The sequence below is a fragment of the Caloenas nicobarica genome, chromosome 13, assembly GCF_036013445.1.
Source record: "Caloenas nicobarica isolate bCalNic1 chromosome 13, bCalNic1.hap1, whole genome shotgun sequence".
NCBI classification, from domain to species: Eukaryota; Metazoa; Chordata; class Aves; order Columbiformes; family Columbidae; genus Caloenas; species Caloenas nicobarica.
Window position 1 is genome coordinate 18,597,695 of NC_088257.1, and position 27,745 is coordinate 18,625,439.

Genomic DNA, 27,745 nt, shown 5'->3' on the forward strand with positions numbered 1-27,745 from the left:
CCCTGTCCTCAGGGCAGGGACAAGTCCCCTCCAAGGGGCAGGGCCTGGAGCTGTGGGCAGGGGTGCTCCCTCTCCGTCTCCCCAGGCAATGAGCACACACAGTGCCCGGATCCTGCTGCTCTCCTGCCTCTGTGCAAAGGTGGGGAAACAGCTCCAGAAATGTTTAACAGAGAGAGATGTTACAGAGAGTGCTCCCAGATGGGGGACAAGAGTCTCAACATCCACCTGGTAACGCAGGAGGAAGGAGAGGAGAGAAAACCAGTCAGAAAAAGTTGTAACTGGCTGTACACAGTGCCAACCAGCTGTCTCTGCCCAGCAGCTGCTCGTAACACAACTGTTGGGAGAGGGAATCGCGCAAAAAAGCAGCTCCGGGGAGACCTTATTGTGGCCTTTCTGTACTTACAAGGGACCAATAAGAAAGATGGAGACGGATTTTTTAGCAGAGCCTGTTGCCATCGGACAGGGAGCGATGGTTTTAAACTAAAGGAGAGAGATTCATGCTGGACATGAGGAAGAAATTGTTGCCCCTGAGGGTAGTGAGAGCCTGTCCCAGGTTGGCCAGAGAGGTGGTGGCTGAACCACCCCTGGAGACATCCCAGGCCAGGCTGGACGGGGCTCTGAGCAACCTGAGCTGGTGCAGATGTCCCTGCTCATGGCAGGGGGGCACTGGGGTAGCTGGGAACGTCCCTTCCAACCCAAACCATTCTGTGATCTAGAAGGGTCTCCAGGTCTTTACAAGATCTTACTAAGGACAACCAGCTCATTAAGCCAGTTTACACAGAAGAGACACCTCAGGTCAACAATGAAGACCTTCCAGTCCACCAGAGCCTTCAGAGGAAAGCACGTGCCAGCACACTGCAAGCCGGGCCTCACATGCAGTTTCTGAAGGACGAAGCGCTTCAGGTCCCTGTGTCCTCTGCCCTGCCCTCTTTGCGCACAAAGGCAAGGATAAAATCACCTCCTTCTACAGAACATCGGCTTTTCTATAGCCTATAGAAAGCAGGGCCACGAAACCCCTCAGCCAGGGGGACGTGAGGAGATGAGACACAAGGGAAGAGAGGAGCTTGCTGGGGTGAAGGAGCAAGGCATAAGGTGGCCTTTAAAATGGAGGTCCTACCTTAACCCAGCGTGGTCTTCACAGTTGTACAGCTGGACAAGAATCTTCTTTGGAGACGATGCCCACGGAAGCAGTTGAGCTGCACAGACTCCCCTGAACCTGAGGGCAGGAGGGGGATGTCCATTCCTGGTGGAGGTGGTGGGATGCCAGGACACCCTGGGAGCAGAGGAGCTGCTGGGATGTCTCGTCGCTGGTAGTGGATGGGTGGTGGTGGATGTTCCCTGCAGCACCTGGAAGCAAAGCTGCAGGCAGGGAACACGACCCTGAAGTCATTTCTTTCTTGGTGCCTTCAAGCTCCTCTTTCAGCCACTCCATCTGAAGGAGAAACAAGAACATGCCGGTGCTCAGTTCATGTAAACCAGGTACCACCATGTCCCAAATGCTCAGGCCTATCTCAGATCCCCATCCTGCCCCTCACACGACCCTGCCAGCTTCCCTTGTCAATGAAAAATGAGAAGGTAGCACCAAAACAAGTGACCTGGATGACCATTTGAGGACTTAAAGTCCTCCTCCCATGAGGGGGAAGATACATTCCTGCAGCAGGGCGACCTGCGGAGAGCTCTGGCAAGAAAGCTACAGCAGGAAGCACTATAGCAAAGTGGAGTCTGCTCTCAACCCCAAAAGTCAGTGGTTCAATATCAAATGGGGTGCTAGAGACACACTGTGTAGCATAGAAACAAGCCCAAATCCTCTGTTTGTACTATTTGCTGCTCCTTGTGTTGGTGAGGGGAAGAAGGGAAGAAAATCCAGGGCTCTGCAGGACTTGTGCTCTTGTGGTGGGGCATCCACACCATGGTCAGCCCAAAGCTCTTGCTGTTGGACACCTCAGAGGCCCTGACAGAGCTTCTCTTGTACTGTGCAACCCTTTTTCCCCCCATGTGCCCTCCTCTCCTCTCTCAGCTTTTGACCAGACCCTGGCATCTGGCAGATGAGACAAAACCTCTTGCCCACAGTATCCAGTGGCTCAGAATGTAAAAGTATCCCTTGCTCAGGTCAGCCCTGCCTCGAGTTGGGGGAGAGGGACAGGGCTGGAGCTGCCGCAACCCCTGCCAGCAAAATTAATGCTGCAAAATTTACTGCAGCAAAATTAGGGGAACGTTTCCCTCCCTCCAATCTGTGCTTTCTCATCCCGTCAAGTGTAACCAGCCAGAGAGAATGTTCAAGAATGGAGATGTTTTTCCTTCCTTTCCTCCCTTAGAGGATGTAGTCACCAAAAAAGGTATTTCATAGAATTTAGATTTCAAGGCTATTTGTTTCGTAAAAACAACTGCAAGAAGCTTTATCTTGCTCTCTATGATTTTTCTGAGGGGTAAATTCCTCAATACGTTTCAAAAAAAAAAAACAAACCCCACCAAACAACCCAAACAGTGTGCATTTTCTATTCTATCAGACAAGGGACTTAGGAGCAGAAACGTCCACATTCAAATCCAGAAGTTTCCTTAACTGTTTGGTGTTGCTCTCCATAGCGCAAAGCCAAATACGCACAGATTGCTTGGGCTCCAGGCAGAGCAACAGGAACCTGCACAAACCAAGGACACCCACAAGCACCAGGCATCCTGAACACCACAGACAGCAACATTTCTGCTTTTTCCTGCCCCATGTTAATATATAAAAAAAGTAACTCTAAGAATATGCTTAGTAACTTCTATGGGGAGTCTCTGTGTTCCAGGAAAAGCCAGGACACTCCAGGGTCAGTCCCACCTGAGCCAGATCACTGCAGTGCTGAGCTGGGTGACAGGCTCGTCACCTGTCTCCTGTCCCCATCTGTTGAAGCAGCAGGGGCTCAGAGCCCCCTAAGGGCACTGCCCAAATCTCTGCCCAGCAGAACCCCTCGTCGTTGCTTCTCTGCCCAACGTCACCTCTCCACAGAGAGGGACAGAGCATTCTGAGGAGGACAGTGTCTGACCTGCTGTACCCTAGCCCATGTCCCAACCAGAGAACCTCAGATGGGAGACTTTGCTCACCAGCTCCTGCTTCTCCACAGTCACCTGCTGCTTCTCTACCTCCAGTGTCTCCACCTGCATCCAGTAGTTTCTCCTCAAAGTCCCTTTTCATCTTCTTCATTTCTATCTACGGCTCTTCTGTGCCATTCATTTCGAGTCCAGCTGCAGAGAAAACAGACGTGTGGGCTGAGCACGGACATATGTGGGGTATATGTAGATATAGGGACGGGGGGATTCCTTGCTTCTCCTAAAAACCTCTCAGAACCACAGCCAGCCAGCCCTCCTGCAGTACTCCAGGCACACAACCAGAGACAAAGGTTCATTCCTCTGCCTGACCCAAGGAAAGGGCTGTGGGGCATTGGAACAGGCTGCCCAGGGCAGTGGTGGAGTCACCATCCCTGGAGGGGTCGGACAGACGGAGATGAGGTTCTCAGGGACGTGGGGGAATGGTTGGACTCGATCTTGAGGGTCTTTTCCAACCAAAATGATTCTGTGATTTTACAATTCTAAGCGGCAAAGAACTCCTAATATCCATCTCTGGCCCAGCAGTGATGGCCCCAAGTTCCCCACTGCACATATTCACACAGACACAGGTGGTGACACCTTTCCTCCTGAGGAGCACTTTCACTGCACATCGGGCACAGTCTGGAGGCAGCTGCTCACACCATGCTGACGTGAACAGCATTGTGCAATCCCACCCCATCACAGTTTCACTTATTTCCTACCAGACAGAAACTGCTCGCAAGTTCAGGAGGCAACGGAGCCCTGTGCCCACAGCTCAGATGTTGTTTTCCCTCACTGTGACAGCTGTAACTTTTTTTTTTTAATTAAGATGTAAACACACACACTTCCTCTGCCAGAAAGCCTGGAGAAGGCTCTGGGGAGACCTTATTGCGGCCTTTCCACACTTAAAAGGGGCCAAAAAGAAAGATGAGGACAGACTTTTTAGCAGGGCCTGTTGCCATAGGACAAGGGGTGATGGTTTGAAACTAAAGGAGGGAGATTCAGGCTGGACATGAGGAAGAAAGTTTTGCCCCTGAGGGTGGTGAGAGCCTGGCCCAGGTTGGCCAGAGAGGTGGTGGATGAAGCATCCCTGGAGACATCCCAGGCCAGGCTGGACGGGGCTCTGAGCAACCTGAGCTGGTGCAGATGTCCCTGCTCATGGCAGGGGGGGCACTGGGGGAGCTGGGAAGGGCCCTTACAGAATCACAGAACAGTTTGGGTTGAAAAGATCAAACACAACGTGTACATGGAGAATTAATTAGGCACGAGTGGCAGCACTTCTAGCCCAGCGCCACGTAGAACAGGCTTTAGTTTGATCTCTGCCAACCTACCAGTTAGAATCATAGAATCATTTCAGTTGGAAGAGACGCCCAGGATCACGAAGTCCAACTATAACCTAACTCTTGCACTAAACCATGTTCCTAAGAACCTCATCTATACATCTGTCCACCCCCTCCAGGGATGGTGACTCCAGCACTGCCCTGGGCAGCCTGTTCCAATGCCCCACAGCCCTTTGGGGAAGAAATTGTTCCCCAGATCCAACCTCAGCCTCCCCTGGCGCAACTTGAGGCCGTTTCCTCTGGTCCTGGCGCTTGTTCCTGGGGAGCAGAGCCCGACCTCCCCCTGGCTCCAAGCTCCTTTCAGGCAGTTCAGAGATCGGAAGGTCTCCCCTCAGCTCCTGTTCTCCAGCTGATCCCTCAGCTCCCTCAGCCGCTCCCATCACACTTGTGCTCCAGCCCCTCACCAGCTTCATCGCCTCCTCTGCACTCTCTCTAGTATTTCAATGTCCTTCTTTTTATGAGGGGTCCAAAACTGAACACAGTTACCTGACCACATCAGCCAAACTCCTTTTTCTCCAGTTCTGCCACTCTGGCTTCAATTTCTTCCATCTTGGTTTTGTCAGTCGAGTTACCTAAACAGAAAAGCAAATACAGTTAAGAAAAGTGCCGCTGGAAACATCCCAAAAACCTCAGGATGCCCATGCCACCCACCACAGGGCTGTGCTTTGTCCTGGCTGGAGAACCCCTCTCTGTTCACTACCTGCTGCTGCAGAACCTCTGCCTGAACACTGAGCTGCTCCTCTCTTCGGGAGGACACCACGGGATAATGGTTTCTTCTGGAAGCTGCTGTCAATACAAACCACCAAAACCTGGCAGCACTCCCTGCCCACACACAGCAGCATCTGGGTTTGATACAGGTGGAATCCCAAGCAATGGGACAGCTGAACTTTTATTACAATTTAAGGTTGGCTTAATAACCGTGTGACCAACCGCTTCCCTGAAAGCTTCAGCAAGAAACCAAATAAACAACTGTGCTGTGAGATACTACGGCCAGTCAGGTTTGACACTTATGTATAGGTACATACATTTCTTTTTACTTATTCAAGGGATTGTTTTAGGCTCTGTTTTAGCTTCAGAAGCTTCTGAAGTTTGTCTAGAAAAGCCAGGTTGGAGTTTTTGCATTGCAGCCGCTGCAGAACTGGGGTGTCTCCTCCTGGTGACCCGCGGGCAGGGGCTGCAGCGAGGGGCTGGAACACTCACAGCGTGGGGTGCAGGTAACAGCACATCAGCTGCCCCAAATCCTCACGTCCTGCTCCCCCAGAGGTTGCAGCTTCTCCTCGCTCAGTTTCATTTCTGCCTGTGGAAGAAAAACACTTTTTTTTTCAAACACCCGCACTGGTGGAGCAAGCAAGTTCAGTAAGCAGGGCACCATTCCCAACACGAGCTATTACACAAGTGTGGTGCAAAAACAATTGTGATTCACCTTATCAAATACCCATTGGATTTCAGTCTCATTAGAAAGACAAAATTCACCCCAATAGAAGCCAAAGATGTGGCTCTACCCAAAACTTCCTTTCAGCCTATTGAGGCAAATTCATTTTTCTCTTTTCCCTAAACCCCATCCTAAGCAAATTGCTCTGCCAAAGCTGTTTGTGAGGTGCCAAAGAAAGGACCGTGCAGTTCACATGCCATTAAATAAAACATATATATATATACTCTGAGCTATGAATATATTTACAGGACATTATAAAAGCGAATTAACCAAATAACGAACATTAACGGGAAAACCTTGGAGCTGCCCAAACGCACCCATGTCCTCACTGCTGCAGGTTCTCGCTCTGTGTAGCCAGGAACTAAGACATTTCTGGTTATTTATTCTTTTAAACTGGTAAAGCACAGCAAAGCGTACCGTTTATGATCTGCTGGGAATTATCCCCCAGACAGAGCAGGAACAAGGGCAGAGCTCATGTATTTAAGAGGTATTTGAGTTACACAACTGTTAAACATATATTAAATATTTCACTAGGCTGAAGGCTGACAACAGTGTGGCAAGGACAGGCTTTGCTGGACATCTAACTCTTGGGTAGATATCCTTGATAATTTCCTTTATTTTCATCTGTAAAATGCTACCTAATTTTCTGACAGATATCCAAAGAGCTACAAGAAGCTTTTAAAACAGAGCACAGGGGCTGTGTTTTAGCTGGGAGAGCTTGAGTTTGTTTTCCACATCCTGAAAAATGAAGTCAGTAAAAGGAAACCTGCCTTCTAGCCCACGTTGGTCTGCAGAGAGGAGAAACAGCAAAATCCTCCTCAAGGTGGGAGTCATGGTTCATGTCATCTGAGCCAGAGGAAGAACAAGGCAGCGTCATTCACCTGTGTGTGCTGTTAGGAAAACTTCCTCCAGAATTGTCAGCCTTTGTCTAACCCAACAGTATCGGGGACTGGGAGAGAGATTTTTATGATGTCGGTCGCACATTCGGGAGTCAGTAAAGGCCATGGCACTCCCAAAATCCTGCACGCGCCACCCGAGGCCAGGAGTCGGGACCCTCAGGGAAGAATACTACTACTACTACCACCAATAATCATAGAATCATTTTGGTTGGAAAAGACCCTTAAGATCACCGCGACCAACCATAGCCTAACTCTAGCACTAATCCTGAGAACCTCATCTATACGTCTTTTAAACTCCTCCAGGGATGGTGACTCAAGCAGCAAATAGTATCATCAAATAATAATAGCAACAAATAGAAAACTCCTGCAAGAGACAGAGATTTTCTCACTAATTAACAGGCCAGAGACCAGAGAAGCAGCTACGACATTAACATTTCTTCCTGTGCTTAGAGGGGCAAAGGTTTCACAGTCAGCCTAGAAAATCACCATCTTCACTCAGGTTCATTAACTCCCAAAGCCCAACGCCTGCGGGGAACTGAGAAGCACAAAGAAACCACAGACCTGTAAGCAGGACCCTGCTCAGGCCCCGCTAAGCCGGGCTTTGCCTCTTGCCGTGACTGAGCAGCTGCTGAAAGGCTTCAGATCCCGCACCGAGGTGCCCATCCGAAACCTGAAAATAAACAGTATTACTTGATTATCAAAATGCACAAGCACAACTTCATGTCCTACACGCGCTCTCAGCATAATTTGGGGGGTTTATGAACTCCTGGGGCAGATTTTCCCTCATCCATCAGCTGGGAGCTGTGGCAGGTTCACAAAGACCGCTCGAGCCCTGGGACCCCGGGGCTGAGGCGTCCACCGAGAACCGAGGCCTAAATTCAATATTCTGGAGTCTCCTGAAAATGCAAAATTAAAGGGTAAGAATTAAAACACTGAACGGAAATACACTTTTTTGTATTTTTTTTTCCTCCAGAAAGAAGTGCCGCAGTTTGCCGAGCCCCAGGGCCCGCATCAAACACCCAACTGAACTTAAACGAACCCCCAAAATAGCGCGATAAGTGGGTTTATGGCGATAAGGGATGACAATAATAGCGGGAAATCTAAGGGCGCGCTCCCCGCCTGGAGCCCGCCACGCCGGACATTAATATTCATGAGGCAGCGCCTTCCGGCCCCGCCCACTCCGCCCAACGCCCCGCCCACCCCACGCCCCGCCCCCAGGGCCGGGAGCGCGTCCCCGGCGCTGCGCTGAGGACAAGTAAAAAAGAAAAAAAAAAAAAAAGCGGAAAAAAACAGCAAGAAAGATTAAGAACCCGCTCTAGCGGCCCAAATCGCGTTCAGCCTCCGCCGCCCACCCATCCCTACGACTGGGTGCAGCCCCGGGCCTTAGAAACTGCTGCTGTACAGCGGTGCACAAGTGTCTGCTCTAATTTCTAGGGATAATTAAATCAGGCCTCATTTAGTCTGAGCTGTTATCAGCCCATTCTGTGCTTCAGGGAGCAAGCCTGCCCATCACCCCGTGTCACCAAGGGATGGTGGCCCAGCAGGCAGGAGCGCAGGTTTGTCACCTCACCTGGGATATGGAGGTTGGTGCTGGGGGGGGGAATCAGGATCACCCGGGACCAGGCGATGGGATAAACGTTGGTCTAATGTGGCTCCAGTAGCCCTGCGAGATTGGATAGCAAGTGTAGTGAATGCTTTCTTATTTTTGAGCAGCCCTGCTGCAGTTGGAAAATTAAATTTTAAAGAAAAAATAAATATCTATGGACTGAAGTTGTTTCCCAGCCATTTCCCAAAACAACAAAAACAAATCCAGCTTTAGAAACCCAGGTAAGATGATATTCCAAACATCCAGCCCCGTTTCAAAGCGCAGAACAGAGCAGCACTCCGAAAAGAGAACACCCAGACAGTGCTGGGGGAAAAGCTGGCTGGGAGGTTTGCAAGGTCAGCTCATCCCCATCCTCACAGGTAAGAGAGAGAATCGCAAGGGGGAAATTACCTTTTTTCCAAAATCAAACACTTCGTGCTGCCCACAGTTGGAGCCTGGATCCCCCTGTACATCAGTTTTGCTGCAGGGGTGATGACAGCAGCAGAGTATACAAGTCGGGTCCAACCCCAGGTGAGATGGCAAGGCAGAATACAAGTTTATTTTCTATTCAGACACAAGCTTTTCTTCTTCACAGTCTGGCTAATCACTGGAGCTGCACCTTGTCTTCTGATTTGCAAGAAGCATTGCCTTGGCTACAAAATACTAGAAACATATTGAGCTGATCAAACAGGGGTCAGAGTAAAGTCCATCTAGCCCAGCGGTCAAAGGACAAACGCAGGGACAGCACTGGCACAGGTGAGCACATAGCAACACCTCTCCAGAGCGCTCACCATCAATTTGCACCCAGAAGTGTATTTCATAACCTTTTTTTTTATTCTCCCCGTCCCTTTTTGAACCCACATTCACAACACCTGGTGGCAAAAAACTTGAGCAGCTCAACCAGGTGTGCGCAAAACAACCTCCTTATGCTTGGTATTTTAACTTGATGCTCCTCTAATTGCTAAATATTTGGAGAAACCCTGACACTCGTGGTTTTATAGACCTTACACGCATCCTTTCCCAGCTTGGTTCTCTCTCCCCAGCTGAGAATCCTCATCAATGGGGTCACTCCTCACACCTTTGAGCATCCTTCTCCACACTGAGGCTAAGCCCTCCGTAACTTCCTTCTAATGGGAGTAACGCTGACTTACTGCCTGCGTTACACTGTAGTTACACAAGCTGTAGCTCAGCTCTGGCCAAGCTTTACCCCTTTCCCTCAAAGCCGGAGCCTTGGGCTGGCGGTTGTGCAAACATCCGACCAGGAACAGGCATCGCCTGTGAACACATCACCAGACTGGTCGAGCTGGTGCCTCCTCCTGGCCCCCACCTCCCAAACCAGAGACTTTTTCCTTTTCTACCTCGTTTTTCCACAGGTTTATCGGCAGAGACTAGACTCAAGAGGAATGGCATCCACACAGCCCAGTGTGAGCTTATTTCATAGAAGACAAGTTTCACGGACCTGGGGAAGTAAAGTGGGAGATCGCGGTGGGTCTAAAAACAAAGAAAAAAAATAGTCACTTTAGGAAAGCGAGACTGCAAAGAACAAACTCTTCTGGAAACTGCAACTCAGAGAAACCATGATATTTAAAACAATTGTGGGAAAGGTTTCTTGAATCAGCTCTGCAGCTTCCTGCAAAGCTTTTACTGGACACAGAGGCACAGGCAGGAGCATCCACCAGCCCACGTGTCCTCTTGTGAGGGAATTCAGGGCGCTCTCCTCATCGTGCACTGATGTCAAAAACTCACCAGTGCACACTTTGAGGAGCTGAACACGCTCCGTTCATTCAAACAGCAGAGGACACTGCCCCACTGGGGACAATCTGCACATTTGCCATCCTTGGGAGGACAGGAGCCGAAAGGGTGCGAGCATTAAAGAGACAAACAACAAGTCAGGTAGGAAAAATACTGCCTCTTCATTTAATGTTTTAAGACCTCAGTAAACAACCGGAACAGTACAGAAAGTCCGAGGCTAAACCCTTCCCGCCTCCCCAAATGCAAACTCCAAACCACAACAGGTACCAGGCGATGACTCGGGAGAAGAAGCAGCAACATTTGGGATTCGAGGGATGGCCGAGAGGAATCTCTGCTGTGTGAGGGCAAAAGGACGGGATGTGGAGGACGCAGATTCCCTCACCCACAAGCAGAGCTGGGGCTGGTCAGGAGAGAACAGTTTCTACCCTGAGCAAGCAGCCCAAATCTCTTGCTCACACACAGAAGGGCCAGGTGTGAACTTGGAAAACATAGCTGGCAGCTACAGCAGAGGTGCAAGACACACAATGTACTGACCTCGGCAGCCAAACCTCTGTCCCACAGGGATTTTAGCCTCTCGAAGGATAAAGAAACCAAGGAAGTTAGGTCCAACTTGGGAAGTGTTGCACTGCTCGTTTGTGAACACAAAACTGAGCATGGGGGGAGCGAACAAGACCGGGCCCTGCACACATCCCTCCCTCCTGCTCCTGGGACACTCCCGACCCCATCCCACAACTGGCCTTGTCTTCGAGTGGTTTCCCTTGAGCTGCGGAGCATCGGATGGTTAAAGGGACGTCAGGAAGTGACCCCCAGCACGGGCTTCCGAGGAATTGATGTGGTACACGAGCAGAGGGCCAGGGAGAGCAGGATCAGGTGCTGTGGCTGGAGAGAGGCAGAGATGGCAGCACAACCGCTCCGCTCCCACCCCGCTGGCAGAACCCACGCAGGGGTTACGGGGTGACGGAATCAGCATGGGTCAGGTTGGGAAGGCAGTCGCACGGCTGCCAGCCAGTCCATGGCACAGGTTTGAGTGCTGCTTGAATTTCCATTTCTCAGAGCAGTGATAGCTGGAACCGTGACGTGTGGTGGAACGTAAGGAACACGTTTCACTGCTCTCTGCCTCTCCAGCTAGCAGAAGCCCCTGGTGGTGCTGTTTCTGCTGCCACCGCGTGCAATCAAATCCAAAGGGAGGGTTAACTGGCGCCTACACAGCCCAGTTAACTGCACCAAGCACCAATGTCTCACACGGGGCCACCTCATAGTCCAGAGCCCCACGGCAGAGCCCTCAGATCTCAACGTCGCTCTCTTTGTCGTTATCGTGGTCACCGTCATAAAACTCATTGGCAGCTTCAGGCCTGGGGAAAGACAATCACCATCAGCAAGGAGAGCCCTAGCACCCTTGAGGCTAGAGAAGAATGCCCAGGTCATGCTGGCAAAGGTCAGAAGATGCCCCGCACCCAAACACCTCATGAAATGTTATGAGAGGAGACCGCACATTTCTAGAGAGGCTCCCTGGATAAAATCAAGGGCTCAGAAGTGACTTAGTAACCATTCTAGGAAACACAACCGTCTCCAGTATATCACCTAGCAGGGGTTGGAAAGAGAAGCCCGTTTCTCCAGAACAAGAGAGCTGGTACCTGCTGTAGTTTTCCTCAGAGCCTCTTTCCTCTGGATCAGGCTCATCCGTGCGATCGTAGCTGAGCAAGTCAGAAGGGACATCGTGGATCTGCACACTGGGAGCATGGTTCAGCATTTTCAAGTTCTCAAATATCGTCTGTCTGATCTGATCCAAGTACTACACCAAAAAAAAACCAGAGAGGGATCACACCACAGCAAGATCTGAGCCATGACTGTCAGCACTGCTCCCTGCCTGAACATCTATGTGTGGCCATGAGAAAGACGATTGTGCAAAAAGCTCTTTATCAGAGCAGAGGAGGTAGAAGAGTTAAGTCAATCATTTGAGACTCAAGCTCACAGAAAAAAAGAGAGAACTCAGCAAGGTTCTCAAATGCTATGAGACTTTCTGACATCCCAGAGTGTCTTATTCTGCTCATATTTCATCAGTTTTCTGCCACGCAAAAATTCCTTCCCGAGGCTCTACTTGGTTTCATAGGAGAGAGCATCAGAGCCACAGGGTTTTGGAAGCAAACAGCTGATATTGAAATCAGGCCACAAGCACTCACCTGCCTGGAGTTCTGATTTTCAATCCTTGTACTGACATCAGGATGAAGGGTGAAGTCTGGAGCAAAGTATTCGAAGTACTCTGTGACGGAACAAGTGACAGTTACAGCCTGCACTGCCCTGCAGAGTCCTGCTCCATGACAGGAGGACCAGACCTTAACAAATAAACTGACGTACAGCTCTGTGCCCGCAAGGAATTACAGCAGAGCAAGCGAAAGTAACACTCAGGTTACTGAACAGGGAACAATCCAAATTGAATGATACGTGATACGGGAAGCGTGTGTCTGCCCAGCAAAGCCCATGAGTGGTGGTAGGAGACAACTAATGTAATCTCTAAGATCAGAAAGTGTTGTCACTTTGGCCCTGGTCAATGCAGAATAGAAGTGTTATTTCTTCAGCTGATGTAGGAAATACTTCAGCTCAGCTAATAAAGAAAAAAATGGAATTTCAACTTACCACTGTATGGGAGCTCTTCACTAATTGCTTCCTCTACAAGCAATGACGTTTCGTAAGTCCTGAAAGGATGAAATAAGATGAGCTCAGTCCAGGGAAAGCTACATGGTCCACACAGGGACAAAGCCCACAGAAAATGATTCATCAGTGACCTTCAACAAACAGAGAAGAAACCCACCAGCATCGTGCCACATTGCGGACTGTGTAACCACCTCCTCCCAGGACCAGCAAGGGGATGTTGAAGCTCTTGACGTACTCCACGCACTCCCTAGAAACCCCAAACAAAAAAATGTCAGAGCTGTTAACCACAGCACACATTCACAGTTCAGAAATGCCACCGTGCACCCAACGCCACCACACTGATGTGATACACTCAGGGCTTCCACCCACAGAATCAATCCCAGCTTGGCTGGGGTTCAAGGGACCTCTGGAGATCACCCAGTCCAACCCACCTCCTAACGCAGGGTCACCAGAGCAGATCACACAGGTTGGTCCAGGGGATTTGAATGTCTCCAGAGAAGGAGACTCCACACCTGCTCTGGGCAGCCTGGTCCAGGCTCTGGCACCTCACAGCAAAAAAGTTTCTCCTCATGTTCAGATGGAACCTCCTGTGTTTCAGTCTGTGCCCAGTGCTCCTCACCCTGTCGTTGGGCACCACAGAACAGAGTCTGGTCCATCCTCTGACACCCACCCTGCAGATATTTATAAACATTGATAAGATCCCTCTCAGCTTCTCTTCTCCAGGCCGAACAGCCCCAGCTCTCTCAGCCTTCCCTCATAAGAAAGATGCTTCAGTCCCCTCAGCGTCTTCGTAACCCACCGCTGGACTCCCTCCAGTAATTCCTTGTCTTAAACTGGGGAGCCTGAACCATATTCTACTCCATGAACCATGACCCTTCAGTGCCTTGTACAAAGTCTCATTCTGAACCCCCCCGTCACACAGGAGTTGGGAAAAAAAAAAAAATCACAACACACCAAAACCAAAAAAACTGCTGGTGCTGCTGAAAGGCAAAAGTTCAAGCTCCAGCCTCACGGCAGAGGACTCACTAGAGCCCTTCAGATCAAAGGATGGTCCTTCAACTACTTGCTCTGCCCCAGCCGTGCTGTACTTACCCATGTCCTCTTATACTGAGGTTAAAACAACCCAAACGGTCACAACCCAGAGAATCAGCACCACACTGGGGAACAAAAAAAAAAAAAGACCAAAATAAATTTTTGCTAGAGAGGCGTTGCTTTCCAGACATACATCAGCATCCTCAAGTCCCAGCCACCCTCATTCACCAGAGGAGGGCGACACCCCAACCCCGATCCCCTAAGAACAGGAGGTAACGCCTCGAGAACAGTCCCGTCCATCCCCCAGCCTCCGAAAGGGACAGACAGGTGTGCAAAGACTCACTCTCTTACCTGCAGCACTATGCAGGTGGGCTGATAGTAATCTACCACCTGGTTAATGACCGGCTGGAAGAGGTGTTTGTAACCTTGGGAGGGAAACACAGATCAGTCGTTGATCTGGAGCAGAAGGACCAGCAAATGTACGCGGAAGGGGACAGCAGGGAACAGCTACTTACTTTGGTCATCGATGCCATCTCGAAGAGGCACGTTGAGACAGTAATAACGGCCACTCTCTGCGCCAACTTCATACATGTCACCTGGTCAGGGACAGACAGGACAGTCACATCACTGAGACTTCAGAGGTCAGACCTGGTCTGGGTTGAGATCTCTGTTAACCTAGCTAGGATCCCTCTTTCTGAACAAGTTACTATACTTTTGCTCATCTCTAATTGTTTTCCTATGCCTTTTCTTCCGTCGTTTCTCCATGCAGCTCTAATTTTCTGATTTTACACTTTCATACTCCAGCAGAGGCTTCAAAGGATTCTGAAGCAAGGCCAGGTTCACACTATAAGGGAAGAGAGATACCTGTGCCAGGAAAGAAATAGTTCCCGTATTTATGAAATGACACTGTCATGACACGGTCCGTCAAGTAGAATGCCTCCTGCACACCGTCTCCGTGATGGATGTCGATATCAATGTACAGAACACGTGGGTGATACCTATGGAATAAAGGAGAGGAAGCAGCGTTACTGTCTGCATCGCATCCAGCCCCACTGTTCCCCACGCACCCCAGCGTCACCCGGAGTTCTGCAAACCACCACCAACATGCACCCCTTTGCCAAAAGAACTGGCCTGTCCCACCCCAGGCACATCAAACAGCTTTAGATACCTGACATCTGTACGCAGCCGAACACACCCCACCACTAAACATTTCCTTTTGATGTGCTTGGAAAGAGATATTAGAAAAACGGGTGTTCACATTGGGCCAGAAATACCTTGGAAAGCACACGATAGAGAACCTATTTTAACCATGCAGGGGTTAGAAAGTTGTGGGGTTTTGTTTCTTCTACAAACAACCTGCTGTTAGTTAATCTTCAGGAGCTCCAATGATTTTTAACAACCCGTGTAAGTGAAGAGTAATCCAGCCAAGGAGGAGGCAGGAACATTTCCTTCCTCCGCGTTCCAGATCAATGGCAGCCTTATGAATCATCACCCAGCACTAATAACACCAGGCTGGGCTAAATTTACTGGAGAAGCTGCTGCTGGGTCACAGAGACAGAGGGGAAAGAAGGGGAGGCAATCACAAGTAAAAGCACTGGGGGAACGTCAAAGCCCACGCGCTACTGAGCACAGGAGACATGGCCCTAAGCTGTCCCTGCCTGCCTGCCCAGCTGGAGAGAACTTCTCCAACTTTTCCTAGGGAAATACAGCAGCTGGTCAGTCCCCAAAGCACAGGGATCTGGCATCCACGTCAAAATCCATGGGGACTGGGGAGGGACCTGAAAAAAAACCAAACCCACAAGACAAAATCGAAGCAGAGAGGATGAACCTGTGGTTTGTACCATCTGCATTGGTACCACACCTTGTAGAGTCATAGAATCATTTTGGCTTGAAGAGACCCTCAAGATCATCGAGTCTAACCGTTAACCCACCCCTGGCACTGCCCCATGTCCCTGAGAACCTCATCTCTGCATCTGTTCAACCCCTCCAGGGACGGTGACTCCACCACTGCTCTGGGCAGCCTGTTCCAATGCCCCACAGCCCTTTGGCGAAGAAATTGTTCCCCAGATCCAATCTCAACCTCCCCTGGCGCAACTTGAGGCCATTTCCTCTGGTCCTGGCGCTTGTTCCTGGGGAGCAGAGCCCGACCCCCCCTGGCTCCAAGCTCCTTTCAGGCAGTTCAGAGATCAGAAGGTCTCCCCTCAGCTCCTGTTCTCCATGCTGAACCCCCCAGGTCCCTCAGCCGCTCCCATCATACTTGTGCTCCAGCCCCTCACCAGCTCTGTTCCCTCCTCTTAACTCGCTCCAGCACCTCAAGGGCTTTCTTGGTGTGAGGGGCCCAAAACTGATCCCAGGACTCAAGGTTTGGCCTCCCCAGTGCTCAGGACAGTGGAAGTGAAGGTTCCAAACACCAAACAGGGACAACTGGCAGCGAGGGAAGAGGAACAAGAAACCCCAGTACATCCCATAAATGTGACTTGGAGAGCGACTGAACTTGCCATCAATCCTGTAACCACTCTCTGGTCAACTCCAAATCTTTTTTTAAATCTATAACATCTTGTCTCAGATTCAGTGACAAGCAAGGCATTTGAGAGTAAAAAGAAAAAAAATAAAAACCCCACCACCTCCAAAAATCACAGATCAACTCAAGAAATAAAAGGTATTTCTGTAACTCTTCTCCTCATTCTGAATTTATTTTTCATTTAAAAAAAAAAAAAACAACTCTCTCTCTCTGATGCCTTTCTACTCAAAGCAAGTGTCCTTTGATCATCCATGTGTGGCTCAAGTCCTGTTCTTAAGCCACTCAGGCAAATCAAGAAAAATTTGAGCCATTTAATTGTCTCCAGTGAGCCATAACTTGCATTTACCTACAAAAGTCTCACTGTGGCAAAAATTTTAAGACTCTGGAGACCCTGAAATGAGTATTTCACAGATGGATAAGGAGAAATGGAATTGAATAACTTTTCTGTATCACTCAAGCCGCATGCAAGAGAACTAGAGCCAGATATTCCAATTCTTAAGCCCCATTTCTTGCACCTAAAGAGGAGGACAGGCCAAAATTCAAGTTGTTGGCCTTCCTGGACTCTAGAAAAGCAAATTACGGGGGGAACAGAGAGAGGGAAGAGTGAAGCAGCAGAGGGAAACCACGCGCCAGCCAGGACAGCACTGCACTTGCCCCATGTCCTTACTTGAGCAGCTCCAGGATGCCGATAACGATGTCGTTAACATAACAAAACCCAGATGCCTGTGAGATGGAGAAATGAAGTCGCATCAGAACAGGATCAACACAGAGCCTGGGCCTCAAAAAGAGGAATATGCAGATCTGCCTCATTACCTCAAACTTTTTGGCATGATGCAGGCCCCCTGCCCAGTTTATCGCAATGTCGCAGATCTAAGAAAGGAAAGAGAAGTTAATTCAAGGTGACAACATGGTCACAACAACCTTGCACCCACTTCAACCTGCTCAGCCTCATGGCCCACAAACACTTTTCAGTCCTTTCCTGCTCCCGTAGAGGCCTTTCCAAAGCTCCATCTTGGTCGGCAGCCCAGTTTTGGTGACACCATGTCCATACTGGATTACTCTTGCGCTCTACAATCCCTGTCAGACCAGTAAAGACCATCTCCCCCCTCCCCTCCCGCCTGCAGCAGGCAGAGCACCTGGCACATGCAGTTGGTTCCCACACTTGCCCTTTACAGTCATTAGATCTTCCTCAGGTCTCTAAAAGACTCAAAACTCCATAGGTTTTTTTTTTTTATATCCTCCCAACAGACCCTTTTCTTCAGACCTTTGGTGGGATCTCGTTTAGTGCATTTCCCCAGCAGAGACCTGCCAGCACTCTCGGGATCTCCCAGCAGTCTGTGTCACTGAAACCCCCAAGTCTGTTCTGCCCCGCATTTGTTCTGCAGTGCTGAGATTACTTTGTGACTTCAGCTCTACTCTGCCCTGCTGAGGACACATCTAGAATACTGGGTCCAGTTCTGGGCTCCACAGTTTAAGAAGGACAAGGAATTACTGGGGGGAGTCCAGTGGTGGGACACAAAGATGCCGAGGAGTCTGGAGCATCTTTCTGATGAGAAGAGACTGAGAGAGCTGGGGCTGTTCGGCCTGAAGAAGAGAAGCTGAGAGGGATCTAACTGATGTGATAAATCTCTCAGGGTGGGTGTCAAGAGGATGGACCAGAGTCTGTTCAGTGGTGCCCAATGACAGGGTGAGGGGCAACGGGCACAGACTGAAACACAGGAGGGTCCATGTGAACATCAGGAGAAACTTCTTTGCTGGGAGGTGCCAGAGCCTGGACCAGGCTGCCCAGAGCAGGTGTGGAGTCTCCTTCTCTGGAGACATTCAAACCCACCTGGACCGACCTGTGTGATCTGCTCTGGTGATCCTGCGTTAGCAGGGGGGTTGGACTGGGGGAATCTACAGAGGGCCCTTCAACCCAACCAGGCTGGGATTCTGGGATCCTCTGACTCCCTCCAGATTGAACATCTACTAACCAGTTGCCTCTGACAGTACAGGAATGGTCTCAAGCTTAACAGTCCTGCAGTGCTCAGTATTTACATTGCAACCCAGCAGTGCTTACCAAGGTGTTTTACAAAACAAATCCAAATCTCCCTAAGTTGAAAACAAGCTGGCTAACACTCACGTTTCAAACAGATGAAAGCACATCAACTCTGTTACCTTGTTGTTCAGCTGTGTTGCTCCTTGCAGGGAGGCCCCAGTGTAGCGAGAGCAAAATTCAAAGAGGCCTGGAAACACCGGGCTGAAAAAGAAACCATGATTCAAACACAGAACATCATCTCACTCCTCCCCATTTCTCCAGAGCAAAGCCAGGAATAAAACTGACCCGAGCAAGAGCAAAACACATTCTCTGTGACAAGAGTCAATTTGGGATCGCTCTGACCCTGCTGAGTACCAGCAGGCAGCAATGGGGCTGCAAACACAATGGCAAACTTGGTGAATTTGATAACGATCAAAGCTTCTGAGCCAGGCCTGACAAGACTCTCCTGCTCATAACATGTGCCAGCAGCTGTCCCACTGCCCTGCTGATATGTCCCCAGAGCCAAGACACAATGTGGGACACCGCATCGGGACAGGGGAGCGTGATCTGCTCTGCACTGTCTCCTCCCAGCTGTATTTGGATTATTCTTACCCCCAGCACACAGCCCAGCATGGGGTTTACTGTGAGCAGAGGTGAATGCTGCTCCTCAGACCAAAGTCTGATCCATCCCAGGCACCAGGCAAGTACAGAAACAAGGGACATGAAGCCCCTGTGTCACCAACCCGCTAGCATCTTTTCAAAAACTACATTCATGGACATGCAAGGGCTTGAAGACTGTGGGCTTTCTTTTTCCCCCCCTCTCATTTCTGCTAAGAAAATGGTTTCTGATTGTCAGAGCAGCAAAGTGACAGAACAGTCTTCTTACTCTCAGCCTAAATATTAAAACCCAGGCTATACTAATACCTGCTTGGGATAACACTGTTCTTTAGCTAACGTAACCCCTCCCGCGCTCATCCAGCTTTCCCCTCCACGGAACACTTAAGAACAATCTTAGTGACAGCCCTCGTAATCCTCAACCAGACAAGACACACTATCCTCTGCCACCCACAGAGCCCTTCCACACTTTTCTTTCAAATTTCATCCCTCATGACCACTAAAGACTGGAATTGAATATTCCTAACAAGATCTCCCACAGTTTTGTACAGAAGCACAAGTATCTCCTTAGTCTGATCTGAAAAATCAGGCTCTCAAAACTGTCTTGAATTAACATGCACATATTAAGGTACCTAAAATGACAGGTGATTAGTTTAAAAAAATAGCATATTCAAGAAGAACTAGAGGCTCTGCAAGAACAGGCAGATACAGTCTCCAACCCAACACACTTACAGCCTAAATATAGATCCAAAAAGGACCAGTGCAAGATCTACAGAGAAGGAATCAAGGAGGTTCTAGTAATGTGACACACTGGAGGGACACGCACCTCGTTCTGGTTAAACACGAGTAACGAATGGATCATTGCACAAGAGCTCTCCGGACAGGAGCAGCTGTTCCTGCTGCTGGTTTGCACCGAGCACTCACCAGTCGTCGCCCACGTTGAAGGCGTTGAGGCTCTTGGTGAAGCCCTGCATGTTGTTGGGGCTCACGCGCTGCAGGAAGTCGATGTAGTCCTCCGAGTGGAACCGGCACATGTCGTGCTGGGACGCCTGGTACGGCTTGAAAACCTTCGAGAGAGAAAGGCAAGGCTTATCTCCCACCCAAACCCGCGTTTGTTTTGGCTGCGAGAAGGCTCAAGCTAACGGACAAACGACCCACATGAGGTACATCCAAAAAATTTTCCAATACATTGGCTTCCTGACATTCCTGTGCGTTTAAATTCAACGTGTTGCTCCATGAAATCTGCTTTCCCACTAATTTTTCTCTTTCAGCCATAAACCCGCCTCCTGCCTCTCATTACAACTGCAGCTCTTGCCACATACTCTGACGCCTTCCTTCCCCCTCCGTGCACCCCTCCTGCGGCAAACCAGCAGAATTAAACATTTGAGCTCAAATTACATTTTTTTCTGCGCTGGAGGGCACTGCTCCCTTATCCACACCAGCTTTCCTACAATTCTAACACCTTGACACTGCAGTGGTTTCGGTCCCTCCATCAGATCTGCCCATATAGGCTGATGGGTTCAAAAGCTATTTGCAGAAAGCTCCCAGACAGACAAACAGTTGCATAAGCTTTGTTTCTTTTGGAAAGTTGGCGAAAAATGCTCAGGGAGAAGGATGGATTCAAATTAAAGATCTTGTGACAACACACGCTTGCCAGTTTGGCACCTAATGCGCATATGGCGAATGGACGGGAAGTTAAAAATTAACACCACGTACCTGGTGAGAGGAAATTAAAGTTGCACTGAAATCATTAAGAGATCTTTGTTGTGTTTCTCAATTTCTCTTAATTAAAGCATGTGCTTCACAGAAAATGCGGCACATGAGAAAAATAGGAAGATGCACAAGCTCGTTCTCCAGGGAAAATTTATCAGGGCAACCACGCCAATGTACTCATTCCCTGGGCTGAGCAGGAAATGTTAATTTTCTGAGACACAATATACCCTCATAAACACATTCTCCTTTCCTGACTTGATCTGTAGAGTGTTTTCCACAGGGACGTGCAGGGTTTGGTGTTTCTCAGAGGCCACTGACTCTGACGGCTCCAACAAGGATGATGAGACTGAACCACGAGCCGTTACACAGAATTCCAGAATGTCAGAGGTTGGAAGGGACCTCGAAAGCTCATCCAGTCCAATCCCCGCACCGGAGCAGGAACGCCCAGATGAGGTTACACAGGAAGGTGTCCAGGCGGGTTTGAATGTCTGCAGAGAAGGAGACCCCACAACCTCCCTGGGCAGCCTGGGCCAGGCTCTGGCACCCTCACTGGGAAGAAGTTTCTTCTCATATTCAAGTGGAACCTCCTGTGTTCCAGTTTGTACCCACTGCCCCTTGTCCTATCATTGGTTGTCACCAAGAAGAGCCTGGCTCCATCCTCCTGACACTCACCCTTTCCATATCGATCACCATTAATGAGGTCACCTCTCAGCCTCCTTTTCTCCAAGCTCAAGAGCCCCAGCTCCCTCAGCCTTTCCTCACACGGGAGATGCTCCACTCCCTTCAGCATCTTCGTGGCTGCGCTGGACTCTCTCCAGCAGTTCCCTGTCCTTCTGGAACTGAGGGGCCCAGCACTGGACACAATATTCCAGATGAGGTCTCACCAGGGCAGAGCAGAGGGGCAGGAGAACCTCTCTGACCTACTGACCACCCCCCTTCTAATCCACCCCAGGTACCATTTGCCTTCCTGGCCACAAGGCCCAGTGCTGGCTCATGGTCATCCTGCTGTCCCCAGGATCCCCAGGTCCCTTTCCCCTACACTGCTCTCCAACAGGTCACTCCCCAACTTATACTGGAACCTGGGGTTGTTCCTGCCCAGATGAAAGACTCTACACTTGCCCTCGTTATATTTCATTAAATTTTTCCCCGCCCAATTCTCCAGTCTGTCCAGATCTCTGCATGGCAGCACAGCCTCTGGTGTGTCAGCCACTCCTCCTGGTTTGGTGTCAACAGCAAACCGGCTGACAGTGCACTCTATTCCCTCATCCAAGTTGTTGATGAATATATCAAATAGTACCATCGGCGCGGCTGCTGGAGGTGACAGCGAGACCTGTTCCCCACGGGAGCTCCGTGCAGGAATCCTGATCAAATCCAACAAGACCAGTGCTGGAGAGTTGTCACAGAGCAGAAATAACTCACATGATTTCCAGAGGCTCTCTTGGGCAACAAAAAGCGTGGGATTCAAAACAGAAAGTGGAGAGGGAGAAAAAAAAAAGACCGAAAGCTTCAAGACTGACTGTCATGGTTTAACCCAAGCCAGCAATACAACCGTGATAGCTGCTCGTTCACTCCCTCCCTACCCCCCAAATAGAGGAGAGAATTGAAAGGGAAGGGAGAAACTCAGGTTGAGATAAACACAGTTTAATAAAAAAAAACAAACTACTAATACACTACTAGTAAATATATATATATATAAAATAGAAATAGAGTAGAAAATCAGAGATACTCAATGCAATTCCTCATGAACTCTGTCCATACCGAGCAGCCCATCCCAGGAAGCAGCACCTGGTCTCAACAGCCGACCCCGGAGAAAGAGAATAGGAAAAAAAAAAAAAGGCAGAAAGGCCCAGAGGCCTCTGCAAAACAGCAGGATGGCAAAAGGCTGAACTAAAGAAAGTCCCAAGCAGAATTCCCCTGACTCTGACAAAAAGAGTGAAGGCGGCGGCAAGTGAGCCCAAAAGATCCCAATTCTCCTTAAATATGCAGCATGACGCTAATGGGACGGAATATTCTCATTGCTCAGTCTGGGTGTCAGTCCATCTCTGTCCATCCACCCCCCTTCCTTGCTGCCTCACACCTGTGGGCAGAGCACTCAGACCAGAGCAATTAAAAACATTAACTGTCCCGGGGTGATCTCTCTTCTTCTCAAACTAAGTCCAAATAATAAGCGTGCTAACTAGGAAAAAATAAAGGTTTCTAAGTGCATGAAGAAAATTAACCCATTTTCAGTCAAACCAGCACAGAAGGTGACAAGCAGCAGGACAACCGTCCCTCTCTGGGCAGCGCTGAGCCCTGGTCCCCGCGTTCCTGCCACCAAGAAGCCGGGAAAAGCATGAAGAGGCGAACGCAGCTGGATGGGAGAGCGGCCTTTAATGTGGAGGAGGCAAAGAGGATGGATAACGATGCACCCACAAAATTAACAGGAGCTTTTATAGTCACAACTGGCCCTAATCCCTGTTTTTATTTGCTCATGACTTCGCCAGTCACAAGCTGTTCGGGGTGAAGTTTCCTGGGCGGTTTTCAGCTTCACGATGGGATCTTGTGGGAAAATGTGACTCCCAAAAAATGGGTTTCAAGCCTAAAAATACAGCAAAGCTTACAGTTCTGCACAGTGCCTCCTTCCGACATGGATTTGATATTTGGAAATGTAACGTCAGAATATTCTTTTTGCCATTTCTGCCAGAAAAAAATCCCAACTCTAGGGAAGTTATTTGTAGAAGTTCATCCATTTACAGTAAAAAAATCTGAAAGTTAACTCTGCACAGATTCCATGTGCCCCGAGTGTACTCCAGCTGCATCCCCTGTAAGCACAACGGCCAGTCACCACGGCTGGATGTGATTTTACTAGTGAGTTACATTAGTTCCACAGGGAAGCTTCTCTGATGTTTCAGCATACCACATTAATTTTATATATTGCCTCAAGGAATGGTTCCACTCTAGCACCTTCCTTTAAAAACTGATTGAAGTAAACTTTAGGGACAGCTTATTTTCTACTTGCTGTCGCTCGATCCGCAAGTCTCTCACCACAGCGGCAGATACGCTGGCTTGAACGAGAGCCCAAGCACCAGACACCTGCCCAGTGCTGGAGATAACGACAAAGTTGTGCAGCACCAACAGGCAGGTACAAAGCAGCCAAGACAGAACTTTTCCCTCTGCCCCACTTGTATTGGTTTGGCTGTTCAGACTTTGCCCTAAAAAACCAAAGAGAGAAAAAAGCAGGAAAACCATCTTGCTGTCACACTTGCATGAAATCCGCACCTTGTCCTGGCCGTACAGTGGAGAAGACACCGTGAAAGTGCCAGAATTAAAACCGTGGCTCTGATCCTGCTCTCTGGGGCTCACAACGATACAACTTGGATTTTAACATCTGATTCTCAAGTGCTTGAGAAGTGACTGGTAAGGACAGGCTTATTTTGGTATCACAACCACTAAATATTTGGTTAGGTCTCTGAGGGCGCAATGGAAGTTGGTTCTGGTTTTGGTGAACATCTCACATGGGGATGAGGGAGCCCGGGAGGCCGGTCACAGGCTGGAGAAGCGCCTGGTCCAGCTGAGGAGGGGCTGGAATTCACACATTTCCATCCGATACCTCGGCATGATCACCGCGTTTTCACAGTGGCTCGTGATTTATCCCTAATGCACTCTGCAGATGTGAAAACACATCCCCGAGATGCGCTGTTCGTGCTTTTTTCTCCACAGCCTCAAAACAAGCCTGACTATTACCAGTTCCTTGCAACCACCTACAGCTGCGAGCAAGAACCCACAAAAGAGTTCTACACTCATTTGGAGGGCACACAACTCTGGGGTCACCCAGTTCAGGCTCATGAGGAAGAGGGGACGTGGCTGGTGTGCCGAGCGTCACAGGAGCAGAGCCTGAGTGCAGAGGGTGAGGAACACATGGGATGACAGCACAAAGAGGAAGGACGGGGAAAGTCCCACCATCCCTTGCAGAGCACAACAATGACAGTTTTGTCCCCTTCTTATAGAATCATTTTGGTTGGAAGAGACCCTCAGGATCATCGAATCTAACCGTTAACCCAACCCTGGCACTACCCCATGTCCCTGAGAACCTCATCTCCATCTGTTCAACCCCTCCAGGGATGGTGACTCCAGCACTGCCCTGGGCAGCCTGTTCCAATGCCCCACAGCCCTTTGGGGAAGAAATTGTTCCCCAGATCCAACTTCAACCTCCCTTGGCGCAACTTGAGGCCATTTCCTCTGGTCCTGGTGCTTGTTCCTGGGGAGCAGAGCCCGACCCCCCCTGGCTCCACCTCCTTTCAGGCAGGTCAGAAATCAGAAGGTCTCCCCTCAGCTCGGGTTCTCCAGGCTGAACCCCCCAGGTCCCTCAGCCGCTTCCATCACACTTGTGCTCCAGCCCCTCACCAGCTCCATTCCCTTCTCTCAACTCGCTCCAGCACCTCAAGGGCTTTCTCAGCATGAGGGGCCCTGTTTGCCAGCTGTGCACTGCAATGACTGTGACAGAAGTGCTTTTCACCTCTTTTAACGAGGTAACTCCCGTGAAAAGACACTGTAAATGTCTCTGAATATGCCCATACATGTACATATATAAATACATACATATATAGATGTCAAAACAGAAGTGCCTGGCATTGTAACCCACGACATTTAGAATAACACCCTGAGTACAGGCCCTTCCCCAGGGCACTTCAAACAGGTCACAGGCTGGGAGACAATAGGCAGCAGCTACACCAGCCACTGGGTCAGACGGCACGGGCTGGAACCCCGCCAGTCAGCCCAGGAATTAAATCACTCAATGGTCCAAAACGGCTCCGAAGCAATCCTGCCCCACCAAGAGTGAGAATAAGCCAAGAGGAGCCAAAACAAGCTGCCCCAAAATGATCACCAGCTGCATGTGGCATGTGCTGGATGTCAAAATGGGCAAAAGGGGCAGAACGGTAGAAAACTTTCACCATTCCTACCTTGATCTTGTATTGTGAGGCATTAATTTACATACACTGTGGTCCCGAGAGCTTTGTGTTCGCTCTGTGCTGCAAGAACAGGTGGAAAAGCAATAAGGATTCTGGGGAAAGGAGCACAGCTCAATCCTGCTTGCACCAAGTGAAATAAAATGCTTCAAAATGAGGGGTACACACGTTCCTAGTGATAGTCCATCACCCCAAAATTTGTTCATTTCTTGAAAGATGAAGATTTAAGCTTTGCTTTTGATTATTGCTACGCACAGATTGTGTTTTATGAGGCTGACACAGGCTGGATTTCAGGAAGAGAAAATCTTTCTAACAGGAAGAACTGAAGCGCACTGGACTAGCTTGTCTGAGCTGCCTGGGCAACAACTGCTTTGAAGAGCAGGTTGGACAATCACTGCTCAGGTGTGAGACGGGATTAGGAAACCCCGTTAAGGCATCAAGGTGAATTAGCAAACCTCCTGAGGGTTTTTTGTTTTTCAGCTTTACGATTCCATGATCACACAGTTCACAGTGGTCACTGGGTCCTTCCTAGAAGGGGTTACAGACACTAATGTAACGCCCGGTCCCCAGCGGCATCGCTGCAGCTCCAGGCACAGCCTGCACACACAAGATTGAACAAGACACCAACAACAAACAACAGAGCTTTTCAAATCAGCGCTGCGTGGTATGGTGAGGGTTTAGGCTCATGAATCATAGAATCATTCTCGTGGAAGAGACCCTCAGGATCATTGAGTCCAACCCTAACCCAACCCTGGCACTGACCCCTGTCCCTGAGAACCTCATTTCTGTCTGTCCAACCCCTCCAGGGATGGTGACTCCACCACTGCCCTGGGCAGCCTGTTCCAATGCCCCACAGCCCTTTGGCGAAGAAATTGTTCCCCAGATCCAACTTCAACCTCCCCTGGTGCAACTTGAGGCCATTTCCTCTGGTCCTGGTGCTTGTTCCTGGGGAGCAGAGCCTGACCTCCCCCGGCTCCAAGCTCCTTTTAGGCAGTTCAGAGATCAGAAGGTCTCCCCTCAGCTCCTGTTCTCCAGGCTGAGCCCCCCAGCTCCCTCGGCCGCTCCCATCACACTTATGCTCCAGTTCCTCACCCTGTGGATGCCTGAGCCTGCTTAAAGCCTGGGCTGCAACAACTCTTGTCACCTGCTGTGCCAAAGGTGGAGCTGAAGGAGAGGCAGCAGCACAAGGAAGCTCTGGAGAACCTGCTAACATAGGCCAAGCCTTAGCGTGGAAGCCAAGGCTGGGATCAGCACACGGGTCGCCGGCACCTTTTGTGTGTGTGTCAAAGCCTGAATCTCCCTGTCCCTCCCATGGCCGCCTGCCCGAACCGCCCCCCGAGCCCCCGCCTTGTCCCGGGGGCAGCGCCGCTTACGATCATCTTCTTGTAGAGCCCGTAGTGCAGCACCAGGCTGTGGGTGAGCGCCAGGCGGTGTGGCTTCATGGGGTGCCCCGCTCCTGCAAGCCAAACCACACGGGGAGTCACGGCGGGGGGGGTCCCACCAGCCAGCCCAGCCCCGGGCCCAACGCGGGGCCGTGACTGGACTGGACCCGACCCCCCCCGCCCAGGCCCGCCCGGCCCCGGGACGCGCTGAGGGCACCGCCCGCAGGCCGCACCGCGGAGCCAGGCCCAGGCCACCGGCGCGGTTCTTCCCCGGCCCCGCCGACCGCCCCTGCCCGCACCGTAGTGGAAATTCCCCACGTCCGGGTCGTAGAAATAGGCCACGGTCTTCGCCATGGCGGAGAGACCCGGACCCGCCGCCGCGCGCTCCTGCTCACGTCATCGCGCTGCGACCGCGCGTGGCCGAGCGCCACCGGCGGCGAACGGCGGACAGCGCCGGGGGCGGGGCCGGGACGATCCTCGCTGCGGTGTCCCCGCGGTCCTAGCGCCCGCCCGAGGCACCCCCGGCTGCCCCCAGCTACTCCCCGCTGATCCCAGTGGCTCACTGGATTCTCTTTCGTAGCCCTACAGCTGCCCGTACTCACTCGACGCTGCTCCCCACATACCCCCAGTTCCCCGCATCTGTCCCCAGTTACTCCCAGGTGATCCCAGTTGCCTACTGGGTTCTCTTTCATAGCCCTACAAGTTGCCTCCCAGTCACTGCCACCTGGCCCCAGTCACCCCTGGATGCCCCCGCTATACGCCAAGGCACGTCCCCTGGCTGCACCCCGTTACCCTC

The 27,745-nt window shown here is 50.4% G+C and overlaps 1 protein-coding gene across 1 annotated transcript; it reads right to left on the reverse strand.

Moving 5' to 3' along the window:
- Window positions 1-10,223: 10,223 nt before the first annotated feature.
- HDAC3 (histone deacetylase 3) lies at window positions 10,224-27,353 on the reverse strand. Its single transcript, XM_065643833.1, has 15 exons — window positions 27,249-27,353; window positions 26,941-27,023; window positions 19,833-19,975; window positions 18,434-18,515; window positions 17,090-17,146; window positions 16,944-16,999; window positions 14,620-14,753; window positions 14,271-14,351; window positions 14,107-14,180; window positions 13,816-13,880; window positions 12,881-12,970; window positions 12,706-12,764; window positions 12,252-12,331; window positions 11,706-11,863; window positions 10,224-11,423 (listed from the first exon to the last, which is right to left on the reverse strand). The coding sequence occupies exons 1-15, from the start codon at window positions 27,301-27,303 to the stop codon at window positions 11,354-11,356; spliced, it is 1,287 nt and encodes a 428-aa protein (XP_065499905.1). The 5' UTR covers window positions 27,304-27,353; the 3' UTR covers window positions 10,224-11,353.
- Between the last annotated feature and the right edge of the window lie 392 nt (window positions 27,354-27,745).

Excerpts from the sequence above, each read along its gene's own strand:
- HDAC3 (XM_065643833.1), bottom strand. The coding sequence starts at position 27,303 with ATGGCGAAGACCGTGGCCTATTTCTACGACCCGGACGTGGGGAATTTC. Across the intron at positions 27,024-27,248 it reads CGTGGGGAATTTCCACTACG|GAGCGGGGCACCCCATGAAG; the intron begins GTGCGGGCAGGG and ends TTTGGCTTGCAG. Across the intron at positions 13,881-14,106 it reads CCACCTGCATAGTGCTGCAG|TGTGGTGCTGATTCTCTGGG; the intron begins GTAAGAGAGTGA and ends TTTGTTCCCCAG.